This window comes from Aspergillus flavus, chromosome 1 (assembly GCF_009017415.1).
Source record: "Aspergillus flavus chromosome 1, complete sequence".
In the NCBI taxonomy this organism is placed as follows: domain Eukaryota; kingdom Fungi; phylum Ascomycota; class Eurotiomycetes; order Eurotiales; family Aspergillaceae; genus Aspergillus; species Aspergillus flavus.
In genome coordinates, this window is record NC_092406.1 from 153,114 (window position 1) to 168,137 (window position 15,024).

General features: G+C 50.5%; 7 protein-coding genes across 7 annotated transcripts; 4 read left to right on the forward strand and 3 right to left on the reverse strand.

The window, feature by feature from the left end:
- Nucleotides 1-74: 74 nt before the first annotated feature.
- Nucleotides 75-962, forward strand: F9C07_47 (dehydrogenase with different specificitie; the record flags this gene model as incomplete). Its single annotated transcript, XM_041284456.1, has 1 exon — nt 75-962. One exon carries the CDS (start codon nt 75-77, stop codon nt 960-962), a length of 888 nt encoding a protein of 295 aa, XP_041141788.1.
- Nucleotides 963-1,335: 373 nt separating this feature from the next.
- Nucleotides 1,336-2,884, reverse strand: F9C07_48 (putative salicylate hydroxylase; the record flags this gene model as incomplete). The annotated part of the gene is made up of 6 exons (XM_041289129.1): nt 1,336-1,664; nt 1,720-1,829; nt 1,880-1,958; nt 2,017-2,081; nt 2,144-2,736; nt 2,804-2,884. The coding sequence occupies 6 exons, from the start codon at nt 2,882-2,884 to the stop codon at nt 1,336-1,338; spliced, it is 1,257 nt and encodes a 418-aa protein (XP_041141787.1).
- Nucleotides 2,885-3,145: 261 nt separating this feature from the next.
- Nucleotides 3,146-3,793, reverse strand: F9C07_49 (uncharacterized protein; the record flags this gene model as incomplete). Its single annotated transcript, XM_041284461.1, has 1 exon — nt 3,146-3,793. The coding sequence occupies one exon, from the start codon at nt 3,791-3,793 to the stop codon at nt 3,146-3,148; it is 648 nt and encodes a 215-aa protein (XP_041141786.1).
- A 1,332-nt stretch (nt 3,794-5,125) lies between these two features.
- Nucleotides 5,126-6,181, forward strand: F9C07_50 (putative zinc-iron transporter; the record flags this gene model as incomplete). Its single annotated transcript, XM_041284446.1, has 1 exon — nt 5,126-6,181. The coding sequence occupies one exon, from the start codon at nt 5,126-5,128 to the stop codon at nt 6,179-6,181; it is 1,056 nt and encodes a 351-aa protein (XP_041141785.1).
- A 1,773-nt stretch (nt 6,182-7,954) lies between these two features.
- F9C07_51 (uncharacterized protein) lies at nt 7,955-8,809 on the forward strand (the record flags this gene model as incomplete). Its single annotated transcript, XM_071511305.1, has 3 exons — nt 7,955-7,978; nt 8,030-8,108; nt 8,682-8,809. 3 exons carry the CDS (start codon nt 7,955-7,957, stop codon nt 8,807-8,809), a joined length of 231 nt encoding a protein of 76 aa, XP_071365391.1.
- Nucleotides 8,810-10,606: 1,797 nt separating this feature from the next.
- Nucleotides 10,607-11,817, forward strand: F9C07_1000767 (putative cutinase 1). The gene is made up of 4 exons (XM_041289113.2): nt 10,607-10,866; nt 10,919-11,004; nt 11,053-11,267; nt 11,321-11,817. Exons 1-4 carry the CDS (start codon nt 10,791-10,793, stop codon nt 11,583-11,585), a joined length of 642 nt encoding a protein of 213 aa, XP_041141784.1. The 5' UTR covers nt 10,607-10,790; the 3' UTR covers nt 11,586-11,817.
- A 393-nt stretch (nt 11,818-12,210) lies between these two features.
- F9C07_2278549 (uncharacterized protein) lies at nt 12,211-14,221 on the reverse strand. The gene has a single exon (XM_041284468.2). The coding sequence runs from the start codon at nt 14,099-14,101 to the stop codon at nt 12,788-12,790; it is 1,314 nt and encodes a 437-aa protein (XP_041141783.1). The 5' UTR covers nt 14,102-14,221; the 3' UTR covers nt 12,211-12,787.
- Between the last annotated feature and the right edge of the window lie 803 nt (nt 14,222-15,024).

The following is a 15,024-nucleotide window of genomic DNA, read 5'->3' on the forward strand; positions in this document are numbered from 1 at the left end:
CGTGCCAGTCTTGAGACTGTCCTCCCCCAACCGATTTGTTTCCTCTTGCTTTCCACAAACTGCTTTCACCCAACATGGCCCTCGAAAAGGACGTGGTGGTCGTTACTGGCTGTGGAGGCATGGGCATTGCCATTGCACGCCGCGTGGGCAGCGGCTCCCTTATCATCCTGGCCGACTACTCACAAACTATGCTGGAGAGGGCGGTCCACGCCCTTCGCGAAGAAGGCCACAACGTGGAAGGTGTTCAGACAGACGTGGCTGACATCAGCGCGGTCAAGAAGCTCGCGTTACACGCCGCTGGGCTTGGCTCGATAAGGGTGGTCGTCCATACAGCTGGCGTGGCCATGAATCAAGCTCCTCCCAGCCGAATCTATCACGTTAACCTACTTGGCACGGCGAATCTGATCGAGGCCTTCTACCCCTTAGCGACAGCCGGTACTTCTCTAGTCGCCATATCCAGCGCAGCCGGGCACCGCATTCAGGGCTCCCTCTCCCCGGGTTTCGAACGACACCTTGCGACTGCCCCATTGCAAACTTTGCTGCAGCATCCCGACTTCCCTGCAGGAGCTTTCGACTCCGTGGCTGAGAGTACAGACCAGCGTTCCCGCACGAGTGCCTACGCGGTCTCAAAGCGAGCAAATATCCTGCGCGTCCAGGCGTCTGCGCCCTTGTGGGCAAGCAAAGGTGCCAGGATCAATTCGGTTAGTCCTGGGGTGGTGTTATCCAACATGATGAAAGAGGAGCTGCAGGGGCCTGCGGCGTCTATGCTTCGGGAGTCTATTGACCGAACGCCTGCTGGGAGGATGGGAACGACGGCCGACATTGCGAATGCGGTAGCATTCCTGTGTTCCAGCGATGCGGTGTTTGTCACGGGAAGCGATCTATTGGTTGATGGAGGATTGACGGGGTTAAATCTTTGGGGTAATGGGGGTTTGGACTCGTCTCCTAAGTCTAACATATAGTAGTAGCTAGATGCCCAGCCCGCAGTAGTCATTTATGTTCTATTATACCAGCCTACGCAAGCCTATGCCTGTAGGAAATCGTCTCTCCTACCTACTGGAAAATGTGTTCAATAGTCAGCACTGACGTGGAGGAAAATTGCAGGATTTACTATGAGCCAGTGCACAACAGGCTAGATTGTGTTCAGGTCTAGAGTGGTTGATGATGAATCAGAAGTCAACACCAGAGAGAAGCCCGTTGAAGAAGAAGAGAAAGACGAATGAAGGATAATATAGACCGCCAACTGGGCTACTACTGATGGGTCTATGAACCGTTGAGGTTCGTGTAGCTGGCTGCTTTCACATCCAGCGCATCGGAGACGCAACCTCTTTGATTCTAGCTCTTCACCAAGAAGGCCTCGAGATGCTGCCGACTATCCTGGAGCACGTCATAACGGAAGTTATGCTCCATGAACTCGGATGGCGAGGTAGGCACATCGACACCTTCTGGCATATATTTCTGTGCGTGTTCCCGGATCTTCCACGCTTCGTCCTGTCCAACATTTGATGTGACTTGTATCGCCGACGCGCGCTTGATGCGGACCCGTTCAAATACTGCTAGACGGTCGCGGATCTCATCTGCTGTGGGTTCAGTGGGCAACTGGGTGAAGATCACACTCAATGCACCTGCATCCTCGATAGCCTGGGCACCACCTTGGCCTTGGTCTAAAACACCGGGTTAGAGATGATTTTTCCCCCATCCTAGCTCAACAGAACATACGAGGCAACATAGGATGGGCTGCGTCCCCAATAAGAACTAGACGGTCACGGCTCCAAGTTGGCACGGGCTCTCGGTACAGGAGTGGCCACCGCTTGATATTTGTCGCCTTCCTGTACACAAAGTTAGAATTGGAAATAAAAAAGCGACCATCCAACAGTACCTAATGATGCTTAGAATGCTAGGATGGAAGTCATGGTATTGCGCCAGAACATCATCAACATTGGCGGACCGATCCCAGGCTATGACATTGGTCGTCAGCCACAATGGACAGAAAATGCAAGCACGGAAGAGACTGACATTCTTGTTCGTGACCGTTAGTATGCTGATCTGGGTGTATTCCCACAAAGTTTTGCACCGTGTTACTGCGCAATACCATCAGTCAATGCATGAGATGGTGCCAAACAGCAAGCCAGGGCAGTCTTACTTAGCACATGGATACCAAACCAACCGCCTCACACCCTCCGCAGCCATAATCCTCATAAGACCATCACCAAAGTGTGGCTCTAGACTAGGATCGTCTGGCAACTCCTCGGTTGAGAGCAGGAAGCGAAACACTGCTGAGCCGGTGGCAACTGGCCGTGTTGCGCGGCCATTAACATGATGGATCGCGGATGTATGTACTCCGTCCGCTGCGACAATGAGATCCGCTCCATGGACAGACCCGTCGGCCAGCGTTACATATCCCTCAGAAGCGTCGTATCCAACGACCTTTGAGTTCAAGACGATATCCGCCGGTATTCCAGGTCCCTCTTGAGCTGTAGCGAGACGTTGTAACTCCGAATGCAGGTCGACTCGATGGGCCAGCAGCCACGTTGCACCATAAACCTCATCACACTTTGAGCAGTCTACCTCCGCCAATGGTTTGAGCGAGCTTCCAGCTGCTACGATAGACTGCCGTGCGGTCACCACGCGGGCTAGTTCAACATTAAATCCCCAGTGTGAGAGAACCCGAGCGGCATTTGGACAGATGTTGATAGCTGCCCCGATTTCGTGGAGGAACGAAGACCGTTCAAATATCTGCCAGCCCAATGACCGGTTGTGAGCCTGTCTTCTATATGATTGACATGAACAGCTTTCCTCTTACCTTGACGCGGTGACCAGCACGACGCAGCCCAATCGCAGTCGCGAGGCCACCGATACCACCTCCAACAATAATCACCTTCATTGTTATCAATCGAGTATAGCCGATACAGAGCTTTAATCCAAGCGTGAGAATCAACAGATAGACCAGACGTTGTACGCAGGAGGTATATCATTTCCGGCATCCGGTCCCCACATTCCAGAGAAACACTGGCACTCGAGCCCCGTGCGTCCGTATTCCGCATCGAGCAGGGATGATCCACCATCTTCCAATGGATGTGGTCAGATTGTTTCGTTACCCTTCGCTTGGACTGTCGCTTTCGGCTCTCCCGGGAAACATATGGCCTCAATTGATCTCCAGATCATCCGCTGTCACAACGATATCCCCCATCGCTGCTCCTTCATGCGATATGACTTTGACGCGCGGCATCGCCCACCCCGGGCTTGTCCGGGCACCCTCAACGAAGGCAGCCTTCAGCAACCAAACAATCTCACTGTCTTCCACGGGTAACTGATCATATACTCCATATGGAGACAAGGCGCCTGGCAACACTACCAGCACAATTTCCTTCAATTGCTCCATGCCACACAAGCTATCCATCCAATAGGAGCCAAAGGAACCATAGTCGTGAACGTCGATCATCAGCCGTTGGAGGGCCGCTTTCTCCACCGAGCTGAGGTATGCTAACACTGCCTCGTGCAGATGCACAACATCCTGGTCTGGGCTTAAATAGATGCAGCTATGAGGCTTGTGTTTCGTCCGAAAGTAAGGGGCATACAACCGCAGCGCCACATGACGGGCCTCCGTATTCACTTGTAGCTGAGGTGGATTGGGGTAGTCAGCACGAAAGCAGCGAGCATATCGCCGCGACGTGGGAAGGATACCCCGGTCGCACGAGATACGAATCACTCGAGCATGGGTGAGGGAGAGGTGCCAGATGTAGTGTCGAATTTCAGGCGGCAATAACGGAAAAAGGTGAAATGTAGTGGACATAAGGTGGTGATGTCGGAGATCTGCTGATCCTTCCGATGGATTTGGAACTGCTACAGAAGCATCAGCATCTCAACTGCTAAGTTGACAGCCTGTCCTGTCAGGCCGTCAGGCCGTGTCTCGTGTCATGTGACACCCATGCATCAATATTAATCTCTCTTATATCGCCTCTGGAGCTTGAGCCCTAACAGCCTACTATTAGTGCCAACCTTCATCCAAGCACTACGACAACAAAACCCCTTCATCCACTTCTTTCCTTTGTTCCTCTTCGATTTCCCTATCGCTCGTCACATGCTAACTGTTTAATCCCGGTTAATTCCTACTTCTACTCGACTATGCATAAGAGTAACTTGAGGGAAGGATGTCCTGCTCGACCATGGATTTGCAGGCTGCGACACTGAGCTAATACCACTACGGAGTATGCTCCGTCCTCGTATTTCATAAATAAAATGTTAGTCGCGGTTGTCGCTGATATGCTAACGAAATTCCGGCCGAGAAATCGCTCGTGATATGTCAATGAGGATCTCGACTATCCTGAACCGGTCTCGGAAATGAAATTCGAAGTCGTTAGTTATCAGTTAGATTTTCTACTGTCTACACTCTTCTATAGTACCGGCCAAGCAAACATTTTCAGTGTTCCTCTCAACGGCTGTATGTTGCGAATGGCGAGCCTCGGTTAAGGGCTTACTCGAAATCTTGAACGACATTTCCTTGACTTGGCCTTTTTGCTTGTTTCCTGCCCAGAGTTGCTTGGTACAAGCAAAGACAAAGAACAGGCGAATCGAAAACCAACTTAGAAAGGTGGGTGGAGAAACTGAAACAACTTTGGGGACCCTGGGGAAATGTCCATATCGCCTGGACTTCGATTCGAACAGACCGTCCGGATACTACCCGAAAGATCCACTCTGCTCCCATAGTGGACCAGGGCATGGACATGCATCATCAGACGACTCCACTCAGATGGCATGCAATTTCGGGACGAGCATGCTATCGATCAATTAGGACCGTAGTAGTATGAACTTTAGCTGCCTCTAGCTGCCTGCCCAATATGGCCCCGTCATCAAATAATATTGACGGCGGTACACGCCGGTTCAGACACTCTCACCGTACCACTCTCGCTTATGAATAGCTTGCCACCATGTGGTGACTAAAGCGTAGTAATTTCGGCTTCCATGGTCCCTGCCAGTGGTTCAGATGCCTCGCCATGGGAGTCATTTGCTCGCAAGGTATCCCACCAAGATGCCCTAATTCGTCCTATAAAACCCGGCCTCCCGGCGCGATTCGAGCCAGAAAAAGCACGTTGGAATTTTCCTTACACGCTCAATCCCTTTCACGATGTCATTCGATCCCAACAACGTCGATCTCGACACCGCAGACCCGGCAGAGATCATCTGTTACCTCAATGCCTCGGAGAACGACTATGATGGGCGCTTAGGCGCGCGTATATCCGCGATCTTTGTGATTCTCATTGTCTCAACCGCTGTTACATTCTTCCCAGTGCTAGCCAAGCGTGCTCCCCGGCTCCACATCCCACTATACGTCTACCTCTTCGCACGGTACTTCGGCGCAGGCGTCATCGTGGCGACGGCCTTTATCCATCTCTTGGATCCCGCATATGATGAAATAGGACCGGCATCTTGCGTTGGCATGACCGGCCACTGGGCGGACTATTCGTGGTGCCCAGCCATCGTCCTTGCCTCTCTCGTCGGAATCTTCCTTCTCGACTTTGGCGCGGAGCGATATGTTGAGGTCAAGTACGGAATCTGTCGAGAGGACCCGGAGCCGATCATGACCAGCGCAACGGACAACAGCTTGCGTACTACCGCAGTGGCTAACCAAGCTCCTGTTGAGAAGGAAGCCCAGCTTGAATCTCAATCTGTCAATGACTCGCTGTCAGAGAGGTCATTCAAGCAGCAGATCGCCGCCTTCCTGATCCTGGAGTTCGGCGTCATCTTCCACTCGGTCATTATCGGCTTGAACCTCGGTGTTACAGGTGAAGAATTTTCCACTCTCTACCCGGTCCTGGTCTTCCACCAGTCCTTTGAGGGATTGGGTATTGGTGCCCGCATGTCAGCGATTCCCTTCCGCAAAGGCAGCTGGCTACCCTGGATTCTGTGCACGCTTTACGGTTTGACCACTCCAATTTCCATCGCGATCGGACTCGGAGTGCGAACAACCTACAACTCAGGCTCGTATACCGCGAATGTTGTCTCGGGGGTTTTGGACGCCATCTCCGCTGGTATCCTTATCTACACCGGGTTGGTCGAATTGCTGGCTCGCGATTTCCTCTTCGATCCCCATCGTACGCAGGACAACAAGCGACTGACATTCATGGTAATTTCAATGCTTTGGGGAGTTGGTATAATGGCACTTCTTGGCAAGTGGGCCTAGAAAATGTTTCGCATGGTGGCATAGTGGCGCAGGAAATCGGTTCTGCGTTGTCCAGATTCCCAGTCTTCTTCTCTTCTCTCCAATGTGTGGCTGTGCAATTATTTGCATCTCCCACCGGTCATCCTGTTCAGAGTCCATGTGTCTGATTTAATAATCTTGTTTTGTCTGTACTTTCCATGGTGTGGTGGGTGAGCAACCCTACGCCTAGTCCATGGGAAGGAATGCTTTGTACAGCTAGCTACATAAACACAATCATTATCTATCATTTGTCAAACTACATCATACGTAAGACTCTTCATTCAGCATTTACATCTAAATTCCGAGATTCGTTGACAGAAGAAACTATGAATTGTCAAGGATGAAAACGAGGCAAGGCGCACATTCACATAACCCAGTGTAATGAAGGCCTTGAGTAGCCAATATCCATTCACAAAGAGAAAGAAAGAAAACGAAGACAGAAATAGTCCTGTTGGCACCGATCAGACAAGAAAATGAAAGCAGAAAACAGCCAAGGAGATTCAATGTGGAAGGTTTGCTGGACCTTCATAAAGGAAGGTATGGACAAGCTAATCCGAGCAGGCATCCAAGGTGTGGGTACATTATCGTCACACTTCGCATGAAGTCCGCGACCCAGCAGGATTGTAGAAGACACGAGGGGAGGCTTCACCGTGGAGTCACTCGTTAGGTGGTCATATGCATAAGCTACCACGAGACAGATATGCGCCAAATGCCACGCTCACTGATACAGCTGACCGAAATTGCCTACTCTACGTTGGAAATATGTAATAGCCTTGCATATTCTTAGTTCTAGCAGCGTGGGGGCTACGCAGAACACCGCCAATCACTTGTTTCTTGCTCAGAGACGCCGTAGCTTCATACACTTGGCACAGAGGGTGATGCATGCGCATACGCCGGGCTCACTAGATCACACTACGCGTGCAGACTCGGTACTTCACACGAGCTACAGGCAGTCATACTCAATGTTCATCTAGGCTTCCGTCCTGCAGTGGGACCCAGCTTGCATTAGTTGCAAACTTGCTTCCACGGGTGGCGGGAAGTCTTTGTCCGTGGGCGACCTGAGAACAGACTACGTATAATAACACTGACTAGACCATGTTTTAAGCTTGGCTACATGAAATTAACCGACTCGTAGCGAACCGGATGCCTCCTTAGGGAAGATTACCGACGCTGCCGCAGTCAATCATGCCTTGCCTACACCAATACCAATATTCGGGTGGGTCGAAGAATTATCAGTGTCTTACCACAGGGGTCATCAGTCTAGTTATATATTTGTCATTTCTATCAATAATACGGAGTACAGGTACTGATCAGGCAAGAGCGTGAGCAGGTCCTACTCTTTTCCTATTGAGTGGAGGATTCCAAAGTCCTGTTGCTTTGACCTGCTGGTGGGGGCAGATAAACGACGACGACGACCTATCCCATTGGGCCTTATTCCTCTTACTAGCTGAATCGTGAGATGCGCGATTTTAGCAGTTCCCCTGCGTGGGTGATTAGTATTCTGCTGTGGGTGCTGCTAACGTCTGCGAATCGGGCAATCCGTATGATTACAGGAAAGGATTTTTCTTTTTTGCGTTTCGCTTCCTTTAGTGCGTTTCTCTGTAAGTAATGGACTAGCTCGCAGAAAAGAAAATTATTGCATTAGAAGGCACACACAGGGTAGCAGAATGTAGGAAATAGGGGTTCTCATGACCCACGCAAGTGCTCCCAAGGTGCTCAAATTCCCAAGGTCCTCATCTGTATTTGCGTATAAGAATGCCATCTGAAGGACGTGGTCAAGTCAGTTGGATCCTTTCCTTTGGTTTTGGCCTCTGTATTTGCTTCATCTAGGCTTGGATGCAAGGTGGGATCCCAATATCAGCGATGCCGGTCCTCATTCCTCGCGGACAATGGGAGGCGCACTACTCACGTATGCTACCTACACGGAGTGGGGCAACCATGGTGTCTTGAAACCTACCTACGTCGGCTGGAAATATCAGGCTATACCATCCCTGTCACAGTCTACCTGATCCAACTCCACAGCATGTCATTGTATGATCAAAGCACTGACAACGAGGCTTGGAGACTTGCCTCTTCCCCCACGCCGCCATGAAAGCCTAGTGCCTCCGTCGGCCGATGCGCTATCCCGATGCACAATGCCTTTTCTGCGGTTCTAGCGGGTAAAGCCATTTATCTCACTTTGCACAGGCCTCTAGATCAGGACAACCAAAGGTATAAATAGGACGTTTCTGCCGTCGACAGTTCAGTTTCTTCCATCATCGCAATCACATATCGCACACAAGCATCAAAGCCTTCAATCCATATTACAAAGCCACTTCGAGAAACCTCTCCAAACTTTCCAACTCCAACACAATGTCTCCCTGCTCTTGCAACTGCTGCAGCGGTAACTGCGCTAGCTGCTCCTGCTCCTCCTGCAGCGTAAGTAGCCATATCCTTCCACCTTTCATACTTACATTACAGCCAGACTTACTCGTTTCTACAGCATTAAGGAACGACACTCAATGTGCTACAGAGCACCTGTCCTATTCCCGGCTCGACTTCTTCCCTGCCTCTGATTTCCGGTTCGATCCCGCGGTTGCCAAGATTTGTTCGAATGAGTACTGGGTATGATGGGATGAACAAGTTAACGGGATGGACCAACGCCGAGAAATCCACGAGCATGTATGATTCTGTCGCTTTTTGTATCGCCTCATTTTAGCCAAGATATGTCATAGGCAATATAAAGTTGCATGCCGTGTTGAACTTCTCCGTATATGCAAATCTCCCTCATGATACATGCTTTCAGATTCGATGCTGAAGCATGTGTGCGTAGGATCATTGTCTAATAACTGCCGTTGTTTACCGGCTCTTCCACTATCATTTGTACAGTGTCACAGTTCGATCCGGATCCTGTTCGTTCATTCCCCACACTCGCCATCGTAGTCCTACACTATCATATAACCTCATCTTCCGAACGTAACTAATAAGCTATGCCTGTAAATATCCACCCTACGAAGTACTACTACGTGGGTTGAATGCTTGCAGCTTTCCAAGCACATCTCTTCTAATTACGAGCCCCAGATCATAGGTGATCTTCTGCAGCGCGCGCACCCTTCAACAGTACCAACCCGACAGATCCAAGATACAACGACCGGATATCTTCCACCTGCTCGAGCTACGAGGCTCTATATTTGTACGAAGTCACAGAGCGGTAGGAATCTACCATGTCAAGCCTACAGTCAACAAAGCCAGGGTGCTGTTTTACGCCTCCACTGTGGCTCGGGCAGAACCCAGCAACGCCAATACTTTGCTGTGAGGTCAAGAAACAAAAGAGGAATGAGACTGGCCCGGAACAAGGATGGTCCGTAATTAGACGCCTAAGGCATTTGTTGCCGCCTTGCAGCCTGAGGCTGAATCATCTCCATAGCATGCTTGGCATCAGTGAGCTCGCATTAGGAACGAAGTCTCAACAATAAGACCAGGGACTTTTGCCTACATAACAAGGTGAGTGTCTGCTTCTAGGAGGTCCCTTGAGTATCACCTGAAATTATAACATCACTAGACAACTTGCATACTAACTTCAAGCTACTATGGTGTGGATATATTTATATCCTGTCTGTCTTCTTTTATTCCGCTCACCACTATTATAAAATCTTCTTTCTCAGACCCTGGAATATTACACAGACAAGAGGGCTTAGTAGACTCCTTGCTATTGCCCCGCAATCCATAAGGCAAGATGAGCCACAGGGTCCAATATGCGCTAGTGTCTGCAAGTCCTTGACGGACTGCTACCCCGCTATATGTCCAAGCCTCGGATTCTGGGCTGCAGCTACACTACAATATGTGTCATCTTCTCATAGCACTTGTTGTTAACAGCAGAGGGGGTTCTGGCATGAACATGGAATTTTGAACTTCCCAATAACCAGGGACGCGTTCTCATGGACGCTCATTATCTGAGTTCTCATCCGCAGATTGAATGTGGTATCGGTCTTGGCTGAGGAGGCCTTCTTCTCTTGGAATGCATGCCGATGCTGGTGAAGATACGAGACCCCGCTTTCTAATCGGAAACTCCAGAAGCTCACTATCCTCATTGAAGTACGGACCACCATCCGATGTTGCAGTCTGGACAAGCGTGCCGTGAGTGTAGTGTGCTAGTTCTTCATAGGAAGCCAAATTAATTTAGATTGATAGATCCACCGGGAACCCCAGATCTCCACCTATGGATGCTGATCAGGTTGATTAAGAGACCCAACCCAAGAAACTTTAACGCGCCTTCCTCGGTACTTTGTTTCTGATCATGGATATCATAGGTCAAAAGTCGACCATACAAGTCTCGGCAGCTGGGAGAGAATCATTTGTCTCACTGGCATTCCGAGTTGCAGTTGCAGTTGACCTATCCAAATCACTGATTCCCGCGCACGGTGTCTGCCAGGAAAGCTAGGCACTATATGTGTATCAAACAGGACAATATACCGAGGCATACGTGCTGGATGCTGTGAGCAATGCAATTACTATAAAGATGGCTGCTTTGCCCCAGGAAGAATGACTATACAGACTGCATCGCACTCGAATTGCACACACACAGCCCGCTTTCTAAAACACTTTCCTCATTATGCATCTCCGCAACATAGTCATTGCACTGGCTGCGACTGCAGTGGCAAGCCCGGTGGACCTCCAGGACCGCCAATGTATGTTAGAGAAGGAACCCCTCCGTCGCACGCATGCTAACAATCCGATCAGTGACTGGTGGGGATGAGCTGCGGGATGGCCCTTGCAAGCCCATTACGTTTATCTTTGCCCGGGCTTCCACGGAGCCAGGCCTTCTGGTGAGTTCAAGTCCCCTATGCTTTACGTGAAAATACTCATAAACCCAGGGCATTTCAACGGGCCCTGCGGTCTGCAATCGGTTGAAGTTGGCTAGATCAGGCGATGTTGCCTGCCAGGGTGTCGGACCCAGATATACGGCGGATCTCCCATCAAATGCTCTGCCAGAGGGAACATCCCAAGCTGCCATTGCAGAGGCACAAGGACTGTTTGAACAAGCTGTTTCCAAGTGCCCCGATACGCAGATCGTTGCCGGGGGTTACAGGTTTGTCTAGGTTATCCGAAATGTTGTTTCATTCACACTAATGGTATCTCTAGCCAAGGAACAGCTGTCATGAATGGGGCTATTAAGCGCCTTTCCGCAGATGTGCAGGACAAGATCAAAGGCGTTGTACTGTTCGGGTACACACGCAACGCTCAAGAGAGAGGCCAGATTGCCAACTTTCCCAAAGATAAAGTCAAGGTCTATTGCGCCGTGGGAGATCTTGTCTGCCTGGGAACACTGATTGTGGCACCGCCGCACTTCTCATACCTTTCTGATACTGGTGATGCCAGCGATTTCCTTCTATCCCAGCTGGGATAAATTTTCGGGACTCATCCGGTCTGCTGCCTTGCGTCGGATGCTCTCCTCTCTCTCTGTGTCTGTTCGTTTTCTCACAGATGTCTCTCCCATTTGATGGAGGTCAGTTACCCGATGGGGTACTCGTACATTCGTCCGTCATGAATGCTTTTCATTCAAGATAAATACTTTACAGAGTTGAATGTTACTGAACGTTTCGTTTAAATCTCCACAATCCTCCTTGAAACACGAGATATCCCCAATTAAACCGTGTATTGCCGTCGGTTCTTGGCGGCAAGTAGCAGACATGTCGCCACGACCTTCTGGGGTGTAGACAAAGGACGACTGGAACAATATACCCTTCATTTGTGCGACACAAGACGTAACATCAGATCAACCCCTGATGATCCCATGCCCGAATCTGTAGGGACTGGTCAGCTACTTGATAACAGTGACCTCTGTGCGTAAATGACATGGGCTAGCTAGGGATGGGTGTCCAGTTCAGTCGAAGCCCAAAGTATCACAATCGGTTTAGACGTTACCAAGACCGACTTAGTACTGTAAGCCACACGCTAGACTGTGTAGCGTCCTTGCTGATAAAAGACCATGTAAATACTATGGTCCTTGCGCTAGACAGCATGTGTCCGGTAGCTAAGGCAGGTTACAGGAAGCTACTAGAGAGTCCGAGCGAAGTGCAGTTGAATATATGCAATTATGTCTGTATTTATTCTGTTCATATGCAAATAATATTATGTACTTCACGCGATCGGGTATATCCAGTCCTGGAGATCGACTTGATCTCCCTCTATATCTTCCTCCCCCTAACAAATACATGGCGATGTATGATCATACAATCCGAAGCGAGAGATGAGGGAATGCGACCACGCATTGGCGTTGAGCTGGTGATCATATCCGTTTCCCAAGCGGATATGATGTGATATTCGTGGGTCGTCGTTTGGTTGTGGCTCCTCCTGCTCTTTGGAGTATGTTCGATTAAACGTATATGCAAAGATATGCTCGCGCATCATGACCGGCACGATAGCAGGGCATGGTTCAGCAATTTCACTCCGGAGATGATGTGGAGGTTGCAAACGTGTCGTCGATATTTATGATCACGTCGCAACCAACTCCATAGAGCGGTGCCATGTCTGTACCCACTGGGAGAGTCATAGCATGCAGGTTGCCGAGAATAGAAATGTTGAATTGGAATCTCGTCTGGTCAGGTCTTATGCAGCTGGTTTCGGCCAACCGGGGATGTCTGCAAACCAACGCGATCGGTAAATCTCATCCCCCAGGTTGATCTGTTGTCGGACACCATCGACGACCAGGTTCGTGTGGTTTCCTCTAAGCAATCGCCATAGAGACTGCACGTAGACGAAGCTTCCATCCGGCGCCATGCTGAAACCCTTCAGGTCTGATTCGGGTAGCTCCAGGTACTCTCCAGCTCGGTTGAAGCCTTTGCGATCGTTGGTGGTCACCTCGAACCCTCTCATATACGTATCAATCACGCCTTTGCTATCGAGGAAGAATTCACGGGTGTTCAGGTCAAAGGCGTGCAACCCTCGATCTTGCGACATCAAGAATTTTCGATCGTTGGGAATGGGGACGAGATCATGTGGCCCACACCACCATGGGTATCCGGGACCCCATTCCGTCTCCTGATCCCATGCCTCCGGGAGTCGGTACATGAATTCGTCGGTATCTTCCAGCTCGCCAGTAGTTGCGTTGTAGGGGTAGCCCTGGATGGTTCCGTACGCTGGTATAGGGTCAGACCCATCGGCTGCAGCGTCCGTACCAGCGGCCCACAGCATCTGCTCTTGTTCGTCCCAAATCATACCGTGTATGGCACGCAAGCCCGTGATATTCTGCAAGATCAGCGGCTCGTCTACCAGGGGGTTATCGACGCTAGAGTTGTAGACGAGGATGCCGTCCCATGCGTTGGAACCCGTAGTACCGACTGCTACTCGATCTCCCGGCAACGGCTCGAGGGTATGAGCATTCCAGAGAAACTCATTTTGCCGGCAGACAGCGAATGTGATCAGTTTGTCTGTCTCCGGGTTGTCAGGGGTATGGTTGATCATTAGCACGAGGTCGCTGTAGATCGCAGCGATGGCAGTTCCGTTCTTAATCCACTTGACTTCTGTAGCATCGTTCGCGTCGCTATACAGGCAGTGCCTGATATACGGCGGAAGCTCCTGGGTAACGTCGTCCCGACCCCAACTCCATTTTATATTCCCGGCTCGGTCGTGGACCTTGAGCAACGGTGGGATTCCATAGACGCCGGTGATGATATCGTCCCAGAATTCAGCGGTAGCCTCCGCTGGCGGTGGACTCGTGGGTGATGGTGTGATACTGGGTTCAGTCGTCGGTGTTTGGATGATAGGTGGACCAGTGTCGAACGCCTCAGTTGTGCTGGGTGGAGGAGCCACGACCTGTTGATTCCCCGGCCTCAACCTCGCCTGAGGCTGAATCGGCTGGATGGACAGGTCGGACACCTGGTTGGCGACATACAGGAACCAAGTGAAGATGTTACTCACCATGGTCTGGATCGTTCATAATTTCCCCTACGAAGGGGCCCGGCAGGGCCTGGGGGAAAGGGGGGGGGTGCAGTCAATAAATATGGACCACTCCCCATCCAGCCAAGAAATGGACAAACGAGTACGCCTGCATTACTGAATTCCGATGAGTAAGATATGCGCTCTGCCTATCAAATTATGATCTCCATATGCACGCGACCATGGGGACATCTGATCCCTCTACAAACTGATAGTGACCAATAATTGAGCCAATAGCTGGTGGCTTTTGCCAAGTGGAGCACGGTGGCACAACTTCAGCCACACAATAATGCCAATTTTCTTTTCCTTTTTGACTTTTCCCTGTTCCTAATAATAATTATAGCCTGTTTCTGAACTTTCTGTGGCCTGTGTGTGACCGCTGTCCGAGAAACTTGGCCTTTTCACTGATAAGGACGGATTTCCCTCCTCCCTTCTCGGTAAAATTCACATCCCTCGCCATAGCGAGCCAAGGACACTGAAGGCCTAATATGGAGTCTTGCACCGTTATAGGCAACGATATTCATCCGGTTCCCCAGTCAATATCTGCCGTTCCCGCCAGAGTGGAGCCCAAGCGTCGTCATGCCCTACAACCGAAACGCCCAGTGCAGCCAATAACCATGATGTACCCCCGAGCCAGGAAGCCAACTTTCATGATTCAAAACCTCCGAAAAGCTAGGATCCAGAAATGGTGGTGGCGTCCAATAGCCAGTCAGGTCTTTTCGTGGCGTAGGGCTGATACTTGTCTTCATGGCGTCTGCCGCGAAAGGGATGCGCGTACGTAGAGATAACGATCAGCGGTCACCTCCTGAGTGAGGAGATATTAAGCCGCGGTTCTCCCCCCTGGAGTTCACTGCTACCCTGGAGGGATGTTATTCTGCACCGTTGTATTTGCACATTCCAAGGAGGAA